This window comes from Pan paniscus, chromosome 13, assembly GCF_029289425.2.
Source record: "Pan paniscus chromosome 13, NHGRI_mPanPan1-v2.0_pri, whole genome shotgun sequence".
Classification (NCBI taxonomy): Eukaryota; Metazoa; Chordata; class Mammalia; order Primates; family Hominidae; genus Pan; species Pan paniscus.
Genome location: NC_073262.2, coordinates 77213117 through 77232056, shown reverse-complemented (window position 1 = coordinate 77232056; position 18940 = coordinate 77213117). Strand labels below are relative to the sequence as shown.

Sequence of the window (18940 nt, the reverse complement as noted above, 5' to 3'; positions counted from 1 at the left end):
GCTCCCTGGGCTATAGGGCAGCAACTAAATGGTAAATCTGTTTGTATATGTGGTTTGCTTGTTTGCATTTAATTTCTTGTTCCATCATTATCACACTCCATTGCACTGATCTAACTATCTAACCATTCTAAGGCCCACCATGATTTCAAATTAAAAATAGTAATCCCCCTTCCCCACTTCCCAAAAAGGCGGATCATTTTTCCCTGATCTGTTCTTTGTTTGGGTCTCATTTTAGTTAACTTTCCAGAGATTCCAGGATTCTGAAAAGAATCTTTTTATAGCTTCTTATTATGTACATTTCTAAACAGTTCACTGTAGGTAAGAGGCCTGACGGCCTGCAGATACTAAGTTGCCTATCTCTGCCATTGTTATCAATGGGGAAAAAGGTGTCCCATACCTTAGCCCCCAGCTCCTAAGAGGGACTGGCTGGATCCTAATCACTCTCACTAAAACCACTTTGCTTTGATTTGCAGGCCTGTATATATGTCAGTGTACTAATTCGTGACCTTTGTAGCACTTCCAGCTTTTCTGTAAACTTCTAGGCATAAAAACTAGCACTGATGTCTGTGGTTCTCTCTCTCTTTCATTCTGTGCCTTTCGTTACGTAAGTCTTCATAGCACATTGTCTGTCACTGAAGATACTGCTTGTTTCTCTTCCCAGATGAGTGGGAAAGCAGATTCTACTTCCATCCGATTTCCGATTTGCCACCTCCAGAGCCATATGTACAAACGACCAAAAGTTATCCTAGCAAACTGGCAAGAAACGAAAGCCGGAGTGAGTATTTCTGCCAAGGTTTTTGAAGATTCACGCTTGAGTAGCCTGAGTGACACTCGGGCTATATAGAAAGTCCAGGCTTCTTGCCTGGAGTGGGGTAGAGAACCCTTTGGAGCCATCTACATTCTAGTAAATTCCCCTTCCACAGGCAGTGAGGAAATTGCAGATGCCCAGAATGCATATGAGAAACAGTTATTTTAATGTGTCATTACAAGCTCAAAATACCGTGGTTTGCTAGTATTAAATTTTATTATTTTACTTCTTTGGACATCTTCCTCTGTGTTCATCTTCCTGAGACAGCACAAGTAGAGCCATCTTCTATTCCTTCTAGTTTTGAAATTGGCATAATGTCTGATTAATTATAACAAAAACTCCCTTTAACTGCCTTCATCTTTTAAACGTATTGTAATCATAGCTTTACAGAGCATTACATGAAAATGTAAATATATCCATAATCTCTCCACATAATAGATATTTTCATTTTACCGATTCTCATCCAATTTTTTATCCATATAATTCTGTTTTTTTATGTAGTTATAATGACGATGTACAGTTTTTTGGCGGGGTTTACATAACATTGCTTAGTAAATAGTGCCCATGTTATCACATGGTTTTTATTTCAGCATATAGTAATTTACCATTACCATGGACATTTAAATTATTTCTGTTGTTCTGCTAATGTAGGTAATGCTACCATAAAGAACTAAATTGCTTTTCCTCCATTGAAGAAGAATGTCAACAAGAAAGGAAAAATAGACAAACTGGAATTTTATAACAGTAAATGTATAGGAAGTGTTACAGCTCTTTGAGAATTTGTCTAGCAGGCTTTCCAGGGTTTTGCTGGAAAGCCTCTGAAATTTACTTTTAAAAAAACACAATAGCCGGGCATGGTGGCTCACGCCTGTAATCCCAGCACTTTGGGAGGCTGAGGCAGGCGGATCACGAGGTCAGGAGTTCGAGACCAGCCTGACCAACATGGTGAAACCCCATCTCTACTAAAAATATAAAAATACAAAAATTAGCTGGGCATGGTGGTGTGCGCCTGTAATCCCAGCTACTCAGGAGGCTGAGGCAGGAGAATCACTAGAACCCGGGATGCAGAGGTTGCAGTGAGCTGAGATTGCGCCATTGCACTCCAGCCTGGGCGACAGAGCGAGACTTCATCTCAAAAAAAAAAAAAAAAAAAAAAAAAAGTATACAACGAAGAAAGAATTAGCATGAAATATGCATATGTCATCCATGAGGCTGAGGTTCGTGGCAGCCTTAGCCTCAGAGCCAAATTCCCAAACCAGAAATAGAGAAAACTTAAGCAAACAAGTCAAATATGTCACAACATCCCTAGCGATGGCCCCACTCCCTAACAGAGCACCTTACATGTACTCAAAGCCTACTGATTCTTTCCTAACACAGTTTAAAGTAATTTTTGGTTGGTTGGTTCCAAACCTTATAGGAGATTAATAACAGCTAAAGTTAAGACTGGTGAGAAGCAAAATCACTGACATGGGAGAGAAGTGACAGATGGCAGTCCCAGGTCAGAGGAGGAGACAGGAACATGGCTGTGCTGTGTGTTACAGCGCAGGACAACACCAGATGTTTCTGTTGGGTTGAATTTCTATTGGGTTAAATGGAATTAAATTAATTGAGTCAAACTGTGCTTTGTGCCTCTGTAGAAAAAGTTAAAGAGTTAGAAAATATAGGAAAATTTCCATGGACAAATGCTAGAAGAAAACAGAATACTACTGCTTAAAAGGAAAACTTTAATTCCTGAAAAGATTTGTTTATGTGGAAGACTGCATTCATAGACAATACCTAATGAAGAAGTATAGCTATAATAAAATCATTATACAAGAGTTGATGATTGAAATTTTTAGTGAAGGCCAGGCACGGTGGCTCATGCCTGTAATCCCAGCACTTTGGGAGGCTGAGGTGGGCAGATCACCTGAGGTCAGGAGTTCGAGACTAGCCTGACCAACATGGAGAAAACCTGTCTCTACTAAAAATACAAAATTAGCCGGGCATAGGGGCGCACGCCTGTAATCCCAGCTACTCAGGAGGCTGAGGCAGGAGAATTGCTTGAACTCAGGAGGTGGAGGTTGCGGTGAGCAGAAGTCGCCATTGCACTTGAGCCTGGGCAACGAGAGCGAAACTCCATCTCAAAAAAAAAAAAAGTGTTAGTGAAAAGTAAGTTTTCACATGGGACAGATATCTTTGAATGCTGTGTGTGTGTGTGTGTGTGTGTGTGTGTGTGTGTGTGTGCACCAGAAGAAGGGCTTCTGTTTGATAAGAGTACAGCCCTTCTTCCTTCTTGGGCACCAATAAATGAATTGACTTTAAGGAGTTGTTCATATAGACTCCAAATATTTTTCCTAACTTATTATTTGCTTCTTATTCTAAATATTATTTCTATTTTTAAATTGGTAATAGACCATCTTCCCTGTACCCTCTAGATCTTTAATGGAATAGCTAAGCATATATCTTCTCCCATCCTCCTTTAAGACTTGAGTAGGCAATGTAAGGACTAGAACTGTGTCCTGCTCACTATTGCACCTTCCTTGAGGGGCACAGAGCCTGAAACATAAAGGGCATTTTCAAGTATTTCTTTTTAAAAATGTTCTTATAGTCACAGGATATCTCTATGTCGCCCAGGCTGGTCTTGAGCTTCTGGCCTCAAGTAGTCCCCTGCCTTAACCTCCCAAAGCACTGGATTATAGGCATGAGCTACCATGCCTCGCCTAAAAGTAGTTTTTAAATTGGTGAATTAATTTCCACAGTCGACCAAAATTTTTTTGTAGATTTGCCTTAAATATTTCCAGCATTAGGCATGTTTAATATTTTATAATGATAATGGATCATCTAACAAAAATAAATAAGGCACCGTCGAGTACCAAGTTTTCCTCTGCTCTGCAGCAGCCTCAGCCTCCAAGCCCACAGCCTGAGAGCGCACCCAGACAGCCCTGAGCAGTACCTAATGCACTTGGAGTGCCCTCTAATTACAGCTTTGGACAAGGCCAGCCCTCATTCTACTAACAACTTGTGGTGGGTCAGTTGATGGTCAAGGCCCCATGATAGGTGTCTGGTTTACATCCAGATGAGTCTTTTCTCGGATGCCTGCCCAAGAAAATATTTGGTTGGGATGGTGAGAGGAAGAGGTGCTTCTTTCAGTATTTTCTCCTAACTCCCTTCCTTGCTCAGAAATTTGGTTCTTTCTCAGAAATCCCTAAGTGGACCAGTAGGGTCCCTATCAAGATGCCTACTGAGGAATCTGCCAGTTCCAGCCCACTGAGTCTCAGAGCAGTGGTTAGAGCAGACCTACCTGATTGACACATGCCCCAGTTAGACCTGTTCACAACATCTGAGCACCTGACCTCATGCCGAACACCTGTTAAATCCTCAACAAATGTTTGTGTAGTAAATGAATTTTTTTTTATGTGAATGGGTTTTAAGCCTAGTTACAGTGGACTGATAGCCCATGAATAGCTTGGTTTTGGTTTTTGTTTTGTTTTTGGACAGGGTCTCACTCTGTCACCCAGGCTGGAGTGCAGTGGCACAATCTTGGCTCATTGCAGCCTCGACCTCTCAGGTTCAGGTGATCCTCCCACCACAGCCTCCCGGGTAGCTAGGACTATGGGACAGGCGCACACCAACATGCCCGGCTAATTTTTGTGGAGACAGGGTTTTGCTATGTTGCCCAGACTGGTCTTGAACTCCTGAGCTCAAGCCATCGTCCCTCCTCAACCTCCCAAAGTGCTGGGGTTACAGGCGTGAGCCACTGCAACTGGGCCGTGAATAACTTTTAAAAGAACACATCGACAGAGTACTTGAAAAGGTGTTCAACATCACTAACTTTTATGAAACTGCAAATAAAACTATAGTGAGATACAACTTTACACCCATTAGAATGGCTACTGTCAGAAAAGCTTTCTAATTTTTAATTAGAAGATACCTAAATGCCCAACAAAAGGGAATTGACTAGGTAGACTGTAGTGTAGTCATATTTTGGAATGCAGACTGTCATTAATAATCTTTGCAAAGAGTAATGCCTTTGAAAGATGTTCAAACTGACTATATGATCTTATTTCTGGAAGAAAACGGGGAACTGTTTCTAAGTAAAAAATATACACATAATTGGTTATCTCTGGGTGCTGGAGGAATGGGTGAGTTCTTTCTTTTTACTCATCCATATTTTCTAAATCTATAATAAGCACACACTGTGATAAGAAGAAAATGATTTTTTTAACTGTGTGCAAGTACTTGGGAGCCAGTGATGGATCACCCACCATGATGTTTATTCAGAACATTACTTGCTTGTTTTCACCTCTCACTTCTCATCCACAACATACGCCAGTTAGCTGACAGCCCTGGTCATAGGGATGAGGTAGTGGGTACCCGTGCAACCATCCCCGAGTTTCCATGATGAGAACATCAGCTTTCTAACCAAAATTATATTTTGTCTGTTTTTTCACCAAGGTGGATCCAACCGAAGAGAAAGGGGTGCTCCACCACTCCCTCCCATCCCGAGGTGATCTTTGCCTGCTCTTCTCTACCCAAGCTCAAGAGCTGCTTCTGTTGCTATCTAAGAACTGCATACCCTCCTCCCTGCTTCTTCCCTTGTGCCCCATGTATGGGCAGGAGGAAAGGTGGGAGGGGGAGTGGGAATATGCGTGTGTGGGTGGGAATCGGTAAGAAATTCACCTAGCTTTTCATATTGTGTTTATTCTCCAGGCTATTGCTTGCTTCAGCTGCAGCCTGCCTGTGCTGGCTGCTGGGGTCGATAGGCTTTTGTCGTAATAGGCAGAGATGAATTGCATCCCAGCTTTCCACCAACCAAATTCAAACATTCACTGCTTATTTGCTACAGACTGTAATTATTAAAGCCCCTGAGAGCTGTTTTCTCCCGTTCCTTTTTCGCATGCTTGGCCTCCTCTCTGTTTCTATGAACCACAGACCACCTAAGCAAGCTGCTGAGTAAGGGCTCACTGGAAACTTGCAGTCACAGGATGTCCAATCTTTGGCAGTCCGAGCTTGGCTCTAGGACAGAGCTGTCCAATAGAAATATAATGTGAGCCCCATATACAATTTTTACATTTCTAATATATTTTAAACAAGTGAAGTTAATATGCATCCAAAATATTTCAACCTGTAATCAACATAAAATTTTAATGAGATATTTTATATTATTTTTTGGTACTGAATCTTCAAAATCCAGAGTGTATTTTACACTTACCGCACATCTCCATTCAGACTAGTCACATTTTTAAGTGCTCAGTAGCCACATGTGGCTGGTGGCTACTGGATTAGACAGCACGAGTCTGGAAGATGGAAGCTAGTGCAGAAACCTCTTGTTTAAAAAACAAAAAAGGCAAGATGGGCTTGAGCGATTCAAGAGGCAACTAAAAATAAAATTAGGACCCAGCACCTTGTTTGACACACAGTTTGACCTTCGATTTTCCTCCCTTAACTTCCTTCTTCCCTTAATATCTGTATACAAGTGTTGCTTCAAAGTACCAAGGTCAGAAATTGATTGAGTACGGTTTACTAAAGTCATGTGGAATAAAGCCATTGGAAACAAATGGAAAGCCTGTCGGGACTTCCGGGCTCAGAACCAGCTGGCTCACGCACTCCACTTGTCAGCTGGACTTCTGCCTTGTGAAATGGAAGCAGCCTTTGTTCCTTTCTGGCTGAGCAAGCTCCTGAGGCTGGGAGAGACTAGGAAGGCTTGGTAGGAGGAGAAGAAAGTCAGGAAAAGATATCAAATCAGAAACATGGAAGAAGAAGGGAACCGATTTGAGTTGGTGGGCAAAACTCTAAAAATCTAAATCTGATGCTTATGTAAGGGTTGAGCGAATTAGGGAGATTGCTAGTGGAAATTGGAGGGAATTTGTTTTGCATGATTTGTCTAGGATCTATGCAAATATAGCTCCACTAAAGGACCATAGGGAAGAGCCAGCCTTGCCTTTTCTTATATGATTTTGTTTACAAAATTTTACTGGGACTTTTAAATCTAGCTATAGAGTTGGGAAAAACTATTTCCACTTAGATATTTTACATGGTTTTGTTTAAAATTACCATTACTTGTTTTTTAAAAACACATGACCACATATGTATATGTATATCTACCTAAACATTGTATCATGGTTTCAGTATGTTATTCATGTATTACTGGGAGATGCTAACAAGAAACCAACCCAAAGAAAATTCTGAAAAATACATTTCTATTTATAGAATAAATGTTTCATTTATATAAAAGCAAAAGAACTTAGAGTTCTAATAAATGGGATGTCTAATAAATTATGAAGTTACTGATTTGAATATATTATATTTTTATAACTTCCTTGCCAAAGTCCTGATTTAGTACATTAGAGAACCTGTGTTTCCTCTCTCCTCTACCATTCATCTCTCTTCCATACAGTCATTTGGGCTTTTTACTCAAAGAGAATCAAGAAATAATAAGGTATAACAAGCTTGGCAAAGTGTTGGCTTTTTAAAAAAAAATTTGTTTAATCTCTAGCAGTTTGGTAATTTAGCAGCATCATTTATTTGGGATTCTTTTATCTGATTTCAACAGCGAAAAACATCCCTATGATAAAGCCTAATGACCCATTTCACAAAAGATGGAATTTGCCCTTCCTAGAAAATATGACGGAGAAAAGTCTGACTCAGAGAAAGTGGGTCTGAATTTTATAAGGGGTAGTAAGAATTGGACAATTCCTTTGCATATCTGAACTTGGCAGGTACCGTTCTAAATTTGGAACAGGGTGATAGCTCAAAGTTGCCATTCATGCAGAATAGATTGTTTTAGAATGTAGTGTTTAAGTGAATGTTTCATTAATACACCTACACCCTTTCTTTGAAAGTTTGCAACCTAATTGCATCTAAAACTATGAATAAGTTCTGTGGTAAAATCTTAAACTATGGAAAATTACAAAAATGAATTTTTCTTCCCTGAAATCAGAGCTTACATGTGTGTTTTTTTCATAACATTTTCAGATAAATGTATTCAACATGTAATACAGTATTTTAACATTCACCTCTTAGTTTATATTGAAATGTATTACAGTATTAAAACTCAGTGTTCAGTATTTATTTCACTATGCATTTTATTTAGTAAAAGCCAGGAGAAATGTTTAATCCAATGGTGCCTTACTTTGTGATTTAAAAGAAGTCAACTTTTTTTTATGTCTAAGTAGTAGATTATTTGCATATTTGTAAAAACTGTTAGGTCTTTATATTTTAAAGTGTAATACCAGTTTTGTTATTTTAGTAGCAGAAATGGGATGATTGTTAAAGTTCCCCAAAAATGTTGGCATGAAATTAATTTTTCCCTCCTTATAGTCAAGGACCGTAGAGGAAGAAAAACTTTTTTTTCATACCATGCACTATGTAAACAGACACATTTTGCTATCTGTGTCATCAGGATAGTGTAAGTGGTAGGGCAGAGACTACCCTAGACATCTGCATCTTTGTAAGTTAGCCAGACAATAAAGAAAAGCAGAATGATATGGTGTCAACTGGTGGTTTTTCTTTTAAGTATTGTTTATGTAAATATAAACAAAAAAACAAGTGTCTGTTTTCGGTTTTAAACTGTGGAAAAGAAAGACAAACAAAAAAAGGTTTGTATAAGTAAGTAAATATTCATTGTACCTACTTGCTAATCCCATCTTCGTTTTTTCCGAGAATCTGCATCTTAGTCAAAATCTGTTTACTTGAGGCAGATGTTTGTACTAGGAGGTAAAGATGGATGGCTGAAGCAATGGAAGATGAAATTACAAAGACTGGCATGGATACTGATAAATACAGGAAAGGCCAATGGGAATTTAGGAGCCTGATAACTTTCTTAATTATCTGCTGTATGTATACATACAGATCTCAATATAGAAGAATGGCTAAGAGCTTAGGAAGACCTGGCTCCGTGTCTTACTTGCAAGTCACTTCACTAAACCTGTTTCCTTATCTATAAGGTGAGGAACTATCTTATAGCATTAATATATGCATTAAATGAGATAATGCACTCAGCATTTAGCCTTAGTGTAAGCACTCAATAAGGAGTAGCCACTATTAGTGTGAAGTAGGAAACAAATATTTATATAATGATCCCAAATTAACTGGAGCCAAATCCACTAGAAGGGGATCTACTAGTGTACTTTTAAAGGAAAGGAGCACTAGCTCCTAGATTGAAAAAATATCCATATCAGAAATGCAAAGCAACTTCTGCATAAGGGTCACCTCACCTACTGTCCTCCCTGTACCTCCAGGCCTGGAAAATGAAATTTTACCGCGCTTCAGTCATCAGAGAAGTATTATTAGGTTCAGTATGAAATAACAGAAATTAAGAGCCAGAACCTCGCAGATAGGGCGACCTTAGAATTTATGATCCACAATGGAATATTTTTGAGAGTGGAAGGGGTGCTAATAGTTGCAGTGGCAAAGCAGGTATAAGTCTGGGTTGCCTTGGAAAATGGGGCCGTGTGGTCACCCCACTCAGAGGTCATCCAGTCCAAACGTCTGGGCTTACAGATGGGCAATTTAAGGCCCAAAATGATGTACTGATGACAGACAGTGTGACTTCTCACTGTACTGTCCCATCTTCATAGTCTTTCCTGCCTCTCTCTCTATCACTGTTTTATGTGTCTTTCACACTGGCTGGAAAGAACAGGCCAAATGAGAGGTTACAGCGTCACAGCAAAAGCCGTGCACTCACAAATCTGCGTTTGGATTCTGGCTCTGCCACTTGCTCCCTGTGAGGCCATAGACAAGTTATTTAAGTCTGAGTTCTAGCTTCCTCAATTGCAAAATGGTTACAAAGCTTAAATAATACACATCCAGAAGCTTTGTAGGTGGTTTACTGAAAAAAAATAAATTTTAAAATAAATAAGTAAATATGCAAAACTCAAGCAAGACACCTGGCATATGTTAGGCACTCAATGAAAATTAACTTCATTTCATTTCTTAATCATTTTGCCATCAAACCTAGGCCATGTTCATGACAGAATTCTCAAACGCAAAGAAGTCTTGACAAGTGCTCGCTTCGGCAGCACATATACTAAAATTGGAACGATACAGAGAAGATTAGCATGGCCCCTGCACAAGGATGACACGCAAATTCGTGAAGCGTTCCATATTTTTAGATATACCTAATGCTAGATGACGAGTTAGTGGGTGCAGCACACCAGCATGGCACATGTATACATATGTAACTAACCTGCACATTGTGCACATGTACACTAAAACTTAAAGTATAATAATAATAAAAGAAAGAAAGAAGTCTTGACAAAATTCAGTTGCAGAATCTTTAGGAATAAAAATTGCTTTAAGTCTGGCTTCGTTTGTTCAAAGTGGAATTATTTATTTGATTCATTCATTTAATAAGTTTTTATTGAGCGCTTACTGTTTACCAGCTTCACCACAAATGACCTATTAATAACTGGTATCCCCACCGTGACTGTAGTGGTCAAGTGATCTCTGAGTGGCAGGTAAGGAGGCCAGCACCCATTCCAAACAGGCATGGGGGCAACTTCAGTCACCCAAGCCACAGAGGGCTTGCTACTAGTGGAGAAGACACATATTTTATAGGTTCTTACCCCCTTAAGTAATTTATTTGCTTTCTTTCTAATCTCAATGTCATGGTAAATTACACTCGTTTTTTAAAAATTGTTAAACCTACAGGAACCTTGAAAAAAACAGTATTTGGAAAGATTTTTGATGACCAATAAGTTATATCTTTTGGGTTTCGATTAATTTGGAAGGTAAATTCAAGGATTCCGAGTTTTCTAAACATTTCAACTAACTGAAGGTTCCCTGGGTACCTAATAGTCACCAGTTCCCTTCTCCCTTGTCTTCCCCCAGTCTCACTTCCCTGCAGCCCGAACACTTGGCATTTAATGTCTATGTCGAGTTACATTTAGCATGTACGTGTTTCTCATACTGGTAAATGTTTAGAAATGTCCCACTCATCAACGTTATAGCACAAGTACCTTTGTCTTAAAATGTTGCTTCCATTATTACACAGGTGCATTTATAAGAAGCTAATTAAGCTGAAGCTGTGGGATCCCCCAGTTGCAAGGGGGGGGCTTCTAACTATTTATTATTTTTTTTATTTTAAAGGGTCTCATTCTGTCACCCAGGCTGGAGTGCAGTGGCATTATCATAGCTCGCTGCAGCCTCAGATTCCTGAGTTCAAGCAATCCTCCTGCCTCAGCCTCCTGAGTCACTGGGACTGACTACAGGTGCGCAACCACGCCTGGCTAATTTTTAATTTTTTTTTTGTAAAGAGGGGTGGTCTCGCCATATTGCCCAGGCTAGTCTCAAATTCCTGGCCTCGAGCGAGGCTCCCACCTCAGCCTCCTAATGTGCAAGGGTTACAGGTGTGAGACACTGTGCCTGGCTGGGGCTTCAAGTTAAATACTCATTTTCATATCCAGTTTTTTATTTATGATTTTATATTATCTTTCTTAAATAGGACAACTTATATTGTCTAAAGCTTCAGACATCACAAAACCTGGACCTGCCCTTGCAATTCTGCCTTGCTCAACTTCTGGTGGAGAACTCAACCAAAACAAATGTCTTAAAAACTTTAAGCCACCAGCTTCCTGTGAGTGACAGATATAAGAGAGCCAAAGTGTTTGCCTCCTTCATACTCCCTGAGTGACCTGTAAATGTCTCTAAAATAACATGGTCATTGCATTGCCCACATTGCATTAGAGTCAAAAGCCCCAGAACATGACCTATCTAAGAAAATACCTTTGAGGTCCCTGGAAAACAAGTCCAGCCATTATTAGACGTTGCGCTCAAATTCAGCTTAAATTTTGGCCAGGAAGATGCCTACCAGAACACCTGGAATATCCATCATGGACTTAACATAAACGTTTTAGTCATAGGGACTCCCACCCTTTTCCTGTTTTCTGTCTGCCTTGGTAAGTTAAAGGTCACACATCAAAATGCTATCTATTTCAGATCAGTTCCAGAAACAAATAGCAAATAATTGGAAAAACCCACATGATTTAATGGAGCTGTTGTACTCCCTGATATTTATTTGTACATTTACTTATTCAAATCATCAACAAACAGTAGTTGAGGAACTATAATTTATTAAGCACTAGGAATATAAAGATATACATAATACAATAGGAAGTTTTTAAATACTAGACCCAGAACCAAGTGTGAGTTTAAATTCTACATCTAACAAAAACTTCAGCTAGTAGGTACAACCCAACCCCATCCTACCACTGGTTCTGGAATGCACCTCATCACGGACATAGGGGTGTTTGGCTGGCTGTGTGCATGCAAGGAAAATTCCTACTCATGCTTGCTCCTTTGAAATTTACTCTTGGAGCAAAAGCATGGACAGTCCCAAAGGAGGCCACCATGGGAAAATGAAAAAACATCTAACACAGTAATGAAAACAGTAATTTTATACCATCAAGACACGCTACCATGGCCAGGCACAGTGGCTCACACCTGTATTCCCAAGACTTTGGGAGGCTGAGGTGGGAGGATTGTTTGAGCCCTGGAATTCAAGACCAGCCTGGACAACATAGCCAGACCCTGTCTCAAATAAATTTTAAAAATTAGCCGGGCATGGTGGCATGTGCCTATACTCCTAGCTACTCAGGAGGCTGAGGCAGGAGGATCACTTGAGCCCAGGAGTTTGAGGTTGCAATGAGCTATGATCCTTCCACTGCACTCCAGCCTGGGTGCCAGAGACCCCATCTCTTAAAACAATAAAAAAATTTTAAAAAGAAGACACTCTGCCTAATTTATGTATCTAAATGACAACACATATATTGTCTTTCTTTTTCATATAACCACCACCAATACTACAATTTGAGCTAGGCTCTTTACAAATATTATTGCCAATCTTTGTATCATTATACATAGAGAAATCAAAGCCTGAGTGGATTAGAAATTTGCCTCAGCCACTTGCCTTAAGTGGATTGAGAATTCAAACTCAAAGCTGCCTGATCAAATTTGAATGGGGAGTAATATCATTGTCAACTTTTCATTTGTCAGTTTAAAAAAATACCGATATTTCCTATAAGTAAGAACCTTAGTGAGCCAAGACAATGGAAGACCTCATTTGAGAATGAGGCAGTTGGCTCAACTGAATAAACATAGCTTCCTGGAAAGCTTGCTCCGTTGTTCTCACTTTCCTCATTGGACTGTGGACTGGCTCTGCGTTTACCACCTGGGACACATTGCTTCTTGGATGTGATCCAACTTCTTTTGGTTCTTTGCAGTTTAGGGGGTGGTTATAATCCCTGCCTTGAAGTTTTAAAAAGGATATTATATAAATTTGCTTTTCAGCTCATCTTATCAGATACCTGCTACCTTTTAAGGTGATCTCAGAGAAGCCAGAAGTCATTTCATTAAGCAGTTACAGGTTATAGGCAATCCCCATGTCAGAATCAAACTGCAGTGTGCCTAATTTGCTTTCCTGTGAATCTCCCTTCCTTTGTACTGTTCATTATTTATAGGATATTTCTACCATTCCTATCATAAATTTATAGTACTAAATTTCTTTGTCACTCTCCTTGGAGTTGGAAAGCCATGTGGCTCTTTTAAATACCAAATAATAGGATTCGTTTTCGGTAATAGCCAGAAGTAAACCTTGTGTTCTTTGCCTCATCATACTACCTAACACTCAGTAAAGCAAAAAGACAATCATATTCAACAAAATTGAAAAGAGTGGCTCCACAGTTTTCAGGCACTTTTACATACCTTATGTCATTTGTACCCCACAGCAGCCCTCAGAAAGAGGAAGGAGGAAGAAACTGATCCCCATGTCACAGGTGCAGGGCTAAGGCCTGAGAGAGGAAGTAACTTAAGGCCTCACAGCTGTTGGGCTTACACGCCAAGACTAAATTCCTCTCTGACTCTTTCAGTCACATTCTTTTCATCGCATTTCTGTCCTTATTGTCTTCATTCATTTGACAAATATTATTGCGCATCTTCTCACAACAGAGATGGCGTGAGGTAAGCCCAGCTGAGGATATGCAGGTCAGTACTGCAAAATGCCTGTATCTCAGGAAGCCTGTGGTCTTTGGGCGGGGCTGAGGCAAGGACATGAGAAACTCTAGAACTAGGCAGAGTACATTAATTGTTATTCAAAGTCCAGATACAATGCATCAGGAGGATCCAAAGAAGGTACAACACCTGTGAAAGGGGTTGAGCCTCACTGCTTCACCCTCACAGGCACTGCTCTACCCTGCTGATTTAGACTTGCAGTGTCTCTCAGAAGGAAAGAATCACCTGGAGTGCTTGTTAAATGCTGATTCCTGGGCTCCACCTCAGACCTACCAAAATTAGAATCTCTTGGAACCCAGGGAATTTGTATTTTTCACAAATTTCAAGGTCATTCTGATTCACATTCAGATTTCAGAAGCACCACTCTAAAGATTTTGCCCTTGCACTGAGCCTCTAAAACAATGTATTCATAAGCCTGGAACCTGGACTAAAAAATAAAACAAAAAAAGTATTAAAATATATAGCATATATGAAATAATGTGGATGAGTCCATCTCCATAGACGATGGAGCCTGCATCCATTTTATTTTTATTTTTATTTATTTATGTATTTTTGAGACAAAGTCTCTCTGTGTCGCCCAGGCTGGAGTGCAGTGATGCAATCTGGGATCACTGCAACCTCCGCCTGCTGGGTTCAAGCAATTCTCCTGCCTCATCCTCCTGAGTAGCTGAGATTACAGGTACATGCCACCACACCTGGCTAATTTTTGTATTTTTAGTAGAAGCAGGGTTTCACCATGTTGGGCAGGCTGGGCTCGAACTCCTGACCTCAAATGATCCACCCGCCTTGGCCTCTCAAAGTGGTGGGATTACAGGCATGACCCACCAAACCCAGCCAAGCCTGCATAAATTAAAACAAAAAAGAATATATGAAATAATACGAAGATTAAATCACCAAGATGGTGTTCACTTTTTGTCATACTGATTCACTTCTTTTAACACTGTCCCATGTGTGCTGATTCATTAGAATGCTATTGTCTCGAATATGCATTCCTTCAAAAATGTTTCTATTAGGTAAACCTTGAGGACATTATGCTAAGTGAAATAAGCCATTCAAGAAAAGACAAATACTGAGTGATTCCTTTTTTTTTTTTTTAATAACAGAGATGGGGATCTCACTGTGTTGCCCAGCTGGTCTCAAACTCCTGGGCTCAAGCAATCCTCCTGCCTCGGCCTCCCAAAGTGCTAGGATTACAGGTGTGAGCCACTGCACCTGCCTGGATGATTTCATTTTTATGAGCTATCCAAAGTAATCGAATTCATAGAAACAGAAAGTAAAATGGTGGTTGCCAGGGGCTAAGGGTAGGGGGGAAGTGGGAGTTGTTTAAAAGGTATAGAGTGTCAGTTTTACAAGATTAAAAAGTTTGGAGATCTGTTTCACAACAGTGTCAATATACTTAACACTATTCACCATACACTTACAAATATTTAAGATGGTGAGTTTTGTTATGTTTTTACCAGAATAAAAAGTATCTCTATATCTGTCTATCTATCTATCTGTCACCAAATTCTGATGACACTTTTCCCTCATGCTACGTGCTACCCTATCCTCTCTGCCAAAGAAAACTCCTACGGTAACAGCACTGTGCGGTCCCGGCCAGGGAGCATCAGCACTCTGTACTGAGTGTGTGTTCTACTGCGTTTCTTTCAGTGTGTTGGCAATGTGTGGCCCCTCTCCATGCCACTTTCTGGTGAGTTCTGGTAAACAATTTTGGTCCATTGTGCTGTCAAAAGGTAAATAGTGTTACTTCTGCCATAAAGAAAAATAGAAGAGTATCATGGCAGATGTTAAAAATGTTTAAGCACACTTTGGGAGGCCAAGGTGGGCAGATCACGAGGTCAGGAGTTCAAGACCAGCCTGGCCAACATGGTGAAACCTTGTCTCTACTAAAAATATAAAAAGTACCTGGGTGTGGTGGCGGGCACCTGTAATCCCAGCTACTCGGGAGGTTGAGGCAGGATAATTCCTTGAACCCAGGAGGCGGAGGTTGCAGTGAGCTGAAATCATGCCACTGCACTCCAGCCTGGGCAAAACAGCAAGACTCCGTCTGGGAAAAAGAAAAATGTTTAAGCAGCTCAAGATGATGTCAAGGAAATGAAGTCTCAGTGATAAAGGGGAAGCACCAACAGGGTGCTTCCGAGTGGTGGAAGTCCTCACATGATGAGGAGTATCATAAACACCCCTCCTACCACAGAGGTTAAACAACAACTATGACTGGTAATGGGAAGAAACTATGGCCTGGGGCACACTGTGACCTCAGGAGATTTAAAGAGAAGAGAAAACCCAATGGAGAGGAACCTGGACTCAAGAGACGTGGCCAAAACAGGCTGTTCGCTTGGGCCCCCTTTCTAGGAACACATGCCCCCTCCTCCAGCTAACAGGGAACACCTACAGCGTTGCTGGGATTGCAGCCTCCACACTTACCTATGTTTCACTTTAGCGAGGGGAGAATGAGTTACAAGATGCTGGAGCAGTGATTCTCACACCTCATCGCACCTCCTGGAAGGCTTGTTAACACAGAGTCCCGGGGGCCTGTGCCCACTGCTACAGATTCGGATTCAAGAGATCTGGGGTAACGCCTGAGAATTTGCATTTCCAACAGGTTTTTGAGTAATGCTTAATGTTGCTGGTTCTCAGACCACACTTGGCATAGCTCTGGTGCACAATCACAATGAAACAGTTTTCTTTGTATTAAATTAATATGTATGTATAGCATCTAACCTAAATACATTGTCCATAATTTGCATTATAGTTGAAGAAACTTAGCAGAGAAAAGGAGAAAACCAGTTAGTATGGTATTTTACCAAGAACATAATTATGACTTATAATTACCTAATACTCTCTCTTTGACCATTAATCATATCTATGGATCTTTTTTGTTGTTGTTTTTCCCTTGCCCACACATCATGGAGGTTGGAGTAGAATCCAAATGTTAATAAATGTTAATTATGGATTTTTAAAAATCAAACCAAAACAGCAAAAATCATGAAAAAAGTAATTCATGGAAGCTGACAAGCTTTCACCTTAATCATCTCAAGGTTAAATAATGATCAGAATTCTTTTAGTTGAAGCACTTACGTTACATCTTGATGTTTGACTATCATATAAATATAACTGTGCTATTAGGCTCTATTTTTCATTGCAGATGAAATTGATGCATCTTTGTGTGGTGCGGTTTGACATAGTAAAATTGTTACTCTCTAGGCAGGATATTCATAAAAATGTAATTATCGTCATCAGAACAGTCTTTAAGCTCCTGAGCAGAGACAGCCAGATTCATGATTGCCAGTTCTCAATCACTTCCCGTATAATAAAGAAACTTCTTAAAGCAGCCTTGGAAATCATTAATGTCTTACAGAGGGAATCTATTCTAATCAAACAACAAAAGGTGCTGGGAGATGGTGATAAGTACTCAAGTTGGCCTCCTCTGCCTGACTTTGGAAAGGATTGGACAGAGATTTAACATATTTCATTCGGTTTACTCACCAACAAGTTTTACTTTGTTTTCTTGCGTGTGTTTTTAATTTTTATTCTTTTCTTTTTTTGAGACAGAGTCTTGCTCTGTCACCCAGGCTGGAGTGCAGTGGCGCAATCTCGGCTCACTGCAAACACCGCCTCCCAGGTTCAAGCAATTCTCTGCCTCAGCCTCCCGAGTAGCTGGGATTACAGGTGCCCGTCACCATGCCTGGCTAATTTTTGTATTTTTGTATTTTTAGTAGAGAAGGTGTTCCACCATCTTGGCCAGGCTAGTCTTGAACGCCTGACCGCAGGTGATCCACCCACCTCAGCATCCCAAAGTGCTAGGATTACAGGCGTGAGCCACCACATCCAGCCGATTTTTATTCTTAAACAATCTGTATCACCAACAGGTTTTAATAGCAGTGCTGTTTGCTGGAAGAGCGCTTTGAGATCATAGCAAGACCACCTTGAGTGTAAATCAGAAACGGTTACTGACTGTAATACATTTATCATTGTTCTTCTTTTCTTTTTTTTGAACCAAAACCAAGAGGCAGCAGCCTGGTGCCCCCTGGGTTCTCCTCTCATTTTACTTCTTGAGTTCATAAACTGCTGGAGGAACAGCCCTGCAGTTGTTTCCCAGGCACCGTGCCACCTGGACAAAACATAGCAAGTGCAGTCAGTAGGATTCAGCCCCTGGTTAGTTGGAGTGTCCAGTGTTCTTAATGTCCCAAATGCTGGTTTAGTAGTATGCTTGATAAACTTAAGGATACCAGAAGCAATCACATTTCAGTGGGTTAGAGAAATAAAAGTGAAAACATGAAATCAACAGATTTTTAGATTTGAAGAAGAAAACAATATATTCAAAGGAGAAAGCAACCTTGTTTTTGATTCCCGCTGTCCTTTTCAGATTACTCAGTAGGGGAAAAGTTCTTCTCTTGCTCCAGAATGAAAATCTCCATAATCTTACAACTCGTTTTTATCACTCTTAAGTAATAAAAAGTCCTATAGTCACTCTAAGTCTCCAACAGTCTCAACTGAGAAGTTAGAATATCTAGATTTGTGTCATAATCAATTTTTTTTTTTTTTAGATGAAGTCTCGCTCTGTCGCCCGGGCTGGAGTGCAGTGGCGCTATCTCGGCTCACTGCAAGCTCCGCCTCCCGGGTTCAAGCAATTCTCCTGCCTCAGCCTCCCGAGTAGCTGGGACTACAGGCGCCTGCCACCACGCCCGGCTGTTTGTATTTTTAGTAGAGACGGGGTTTCACCAAGTTGGCCAGGATGGTCTCAATCTCCTGACCTCTTGATCTGCCCACTTCGGCCTCCCAAAGTGCTGGGATTACAGGCATGAGCCACCGCTCCTGGCCCATAATCAATTCTTAAAACCAGATTTCAAGTTGAAACTTCTCCCTTCACCTGTGTGGGGCCTTCAGCAGCCAGAAAGCCAGGTAAAGAGGGGCGGGAGGCATCTTTTCTTGTCGTCCACCTACTGTTACTGAGAGGTGACAGCGTGCTGGCAGTCCTCACAGCCCTCGCTCGCTCTCCGCACCTCCTCTGCCTGGGCTCCCACTTTGGCAGCACTTGAGGAGCCCTTCAGCCCACCGCTGCACTGTGGGAGCCCCTTTCTGGGCTGGCCAAGGCCGGAGCCGGCTCCCTAAGCTTGCGGAGAGGTGAGGAGGGAGAGGCACGGG

At 40.8% G+C, this 18940-nt stretch overlaps 1 protein-coding gene and 2 non-coding genes across 6 annotated transcripts in view; all 3 read left to right on the top strand.

Annotated features, from left to right (window-relative positions):
* WIPF1 (WAS/WASL interacting protein family member 1) overlaps positions 1–8272 on the top strand; it is a 123699-nt gene extending 115427 nt beyond the window's left edge. For all 4 annotated transcript variants that reach the window (XM_034954545.3, XM_055108791.2, XM_034954546.3 and 1 more), the window contains 2 exons: positions 662–775; positions 5243–8272. In XM_034954545.3, the coding sequence (XP_034810436.1) occupies positions 662–775; positions 5243–5298 (170 nt within the window). In that variant the 3' untranslated portion in view covers positions 5299–8272. The remainder of the gene's footprint in view (positions 1–661; positions 776–5242) is intronic.
* Positions 1566–1628, top strand: LOC112439145 (U7 small nuclear RNA). The gene has a single exon (XR_003027447.1). It is a non-coding gene; the product is annotated as a U7 small nuclear RNA (small nuclear RNA).
* A 1519-nt stretch (positions 8273–9791) lies between the features above and the next one.
* On the top strand, positions 9792–9898 carry LOC112439232 (U6 spliceosomal RNA). The gene has a single exon (XR_003027514.1). It is a non-coding gene; the product is annotated as a U6 spliceosomal RNA (small nuclear RNA).
* Positions 9899–18940: the final 9042 nt, after the last annotated feature.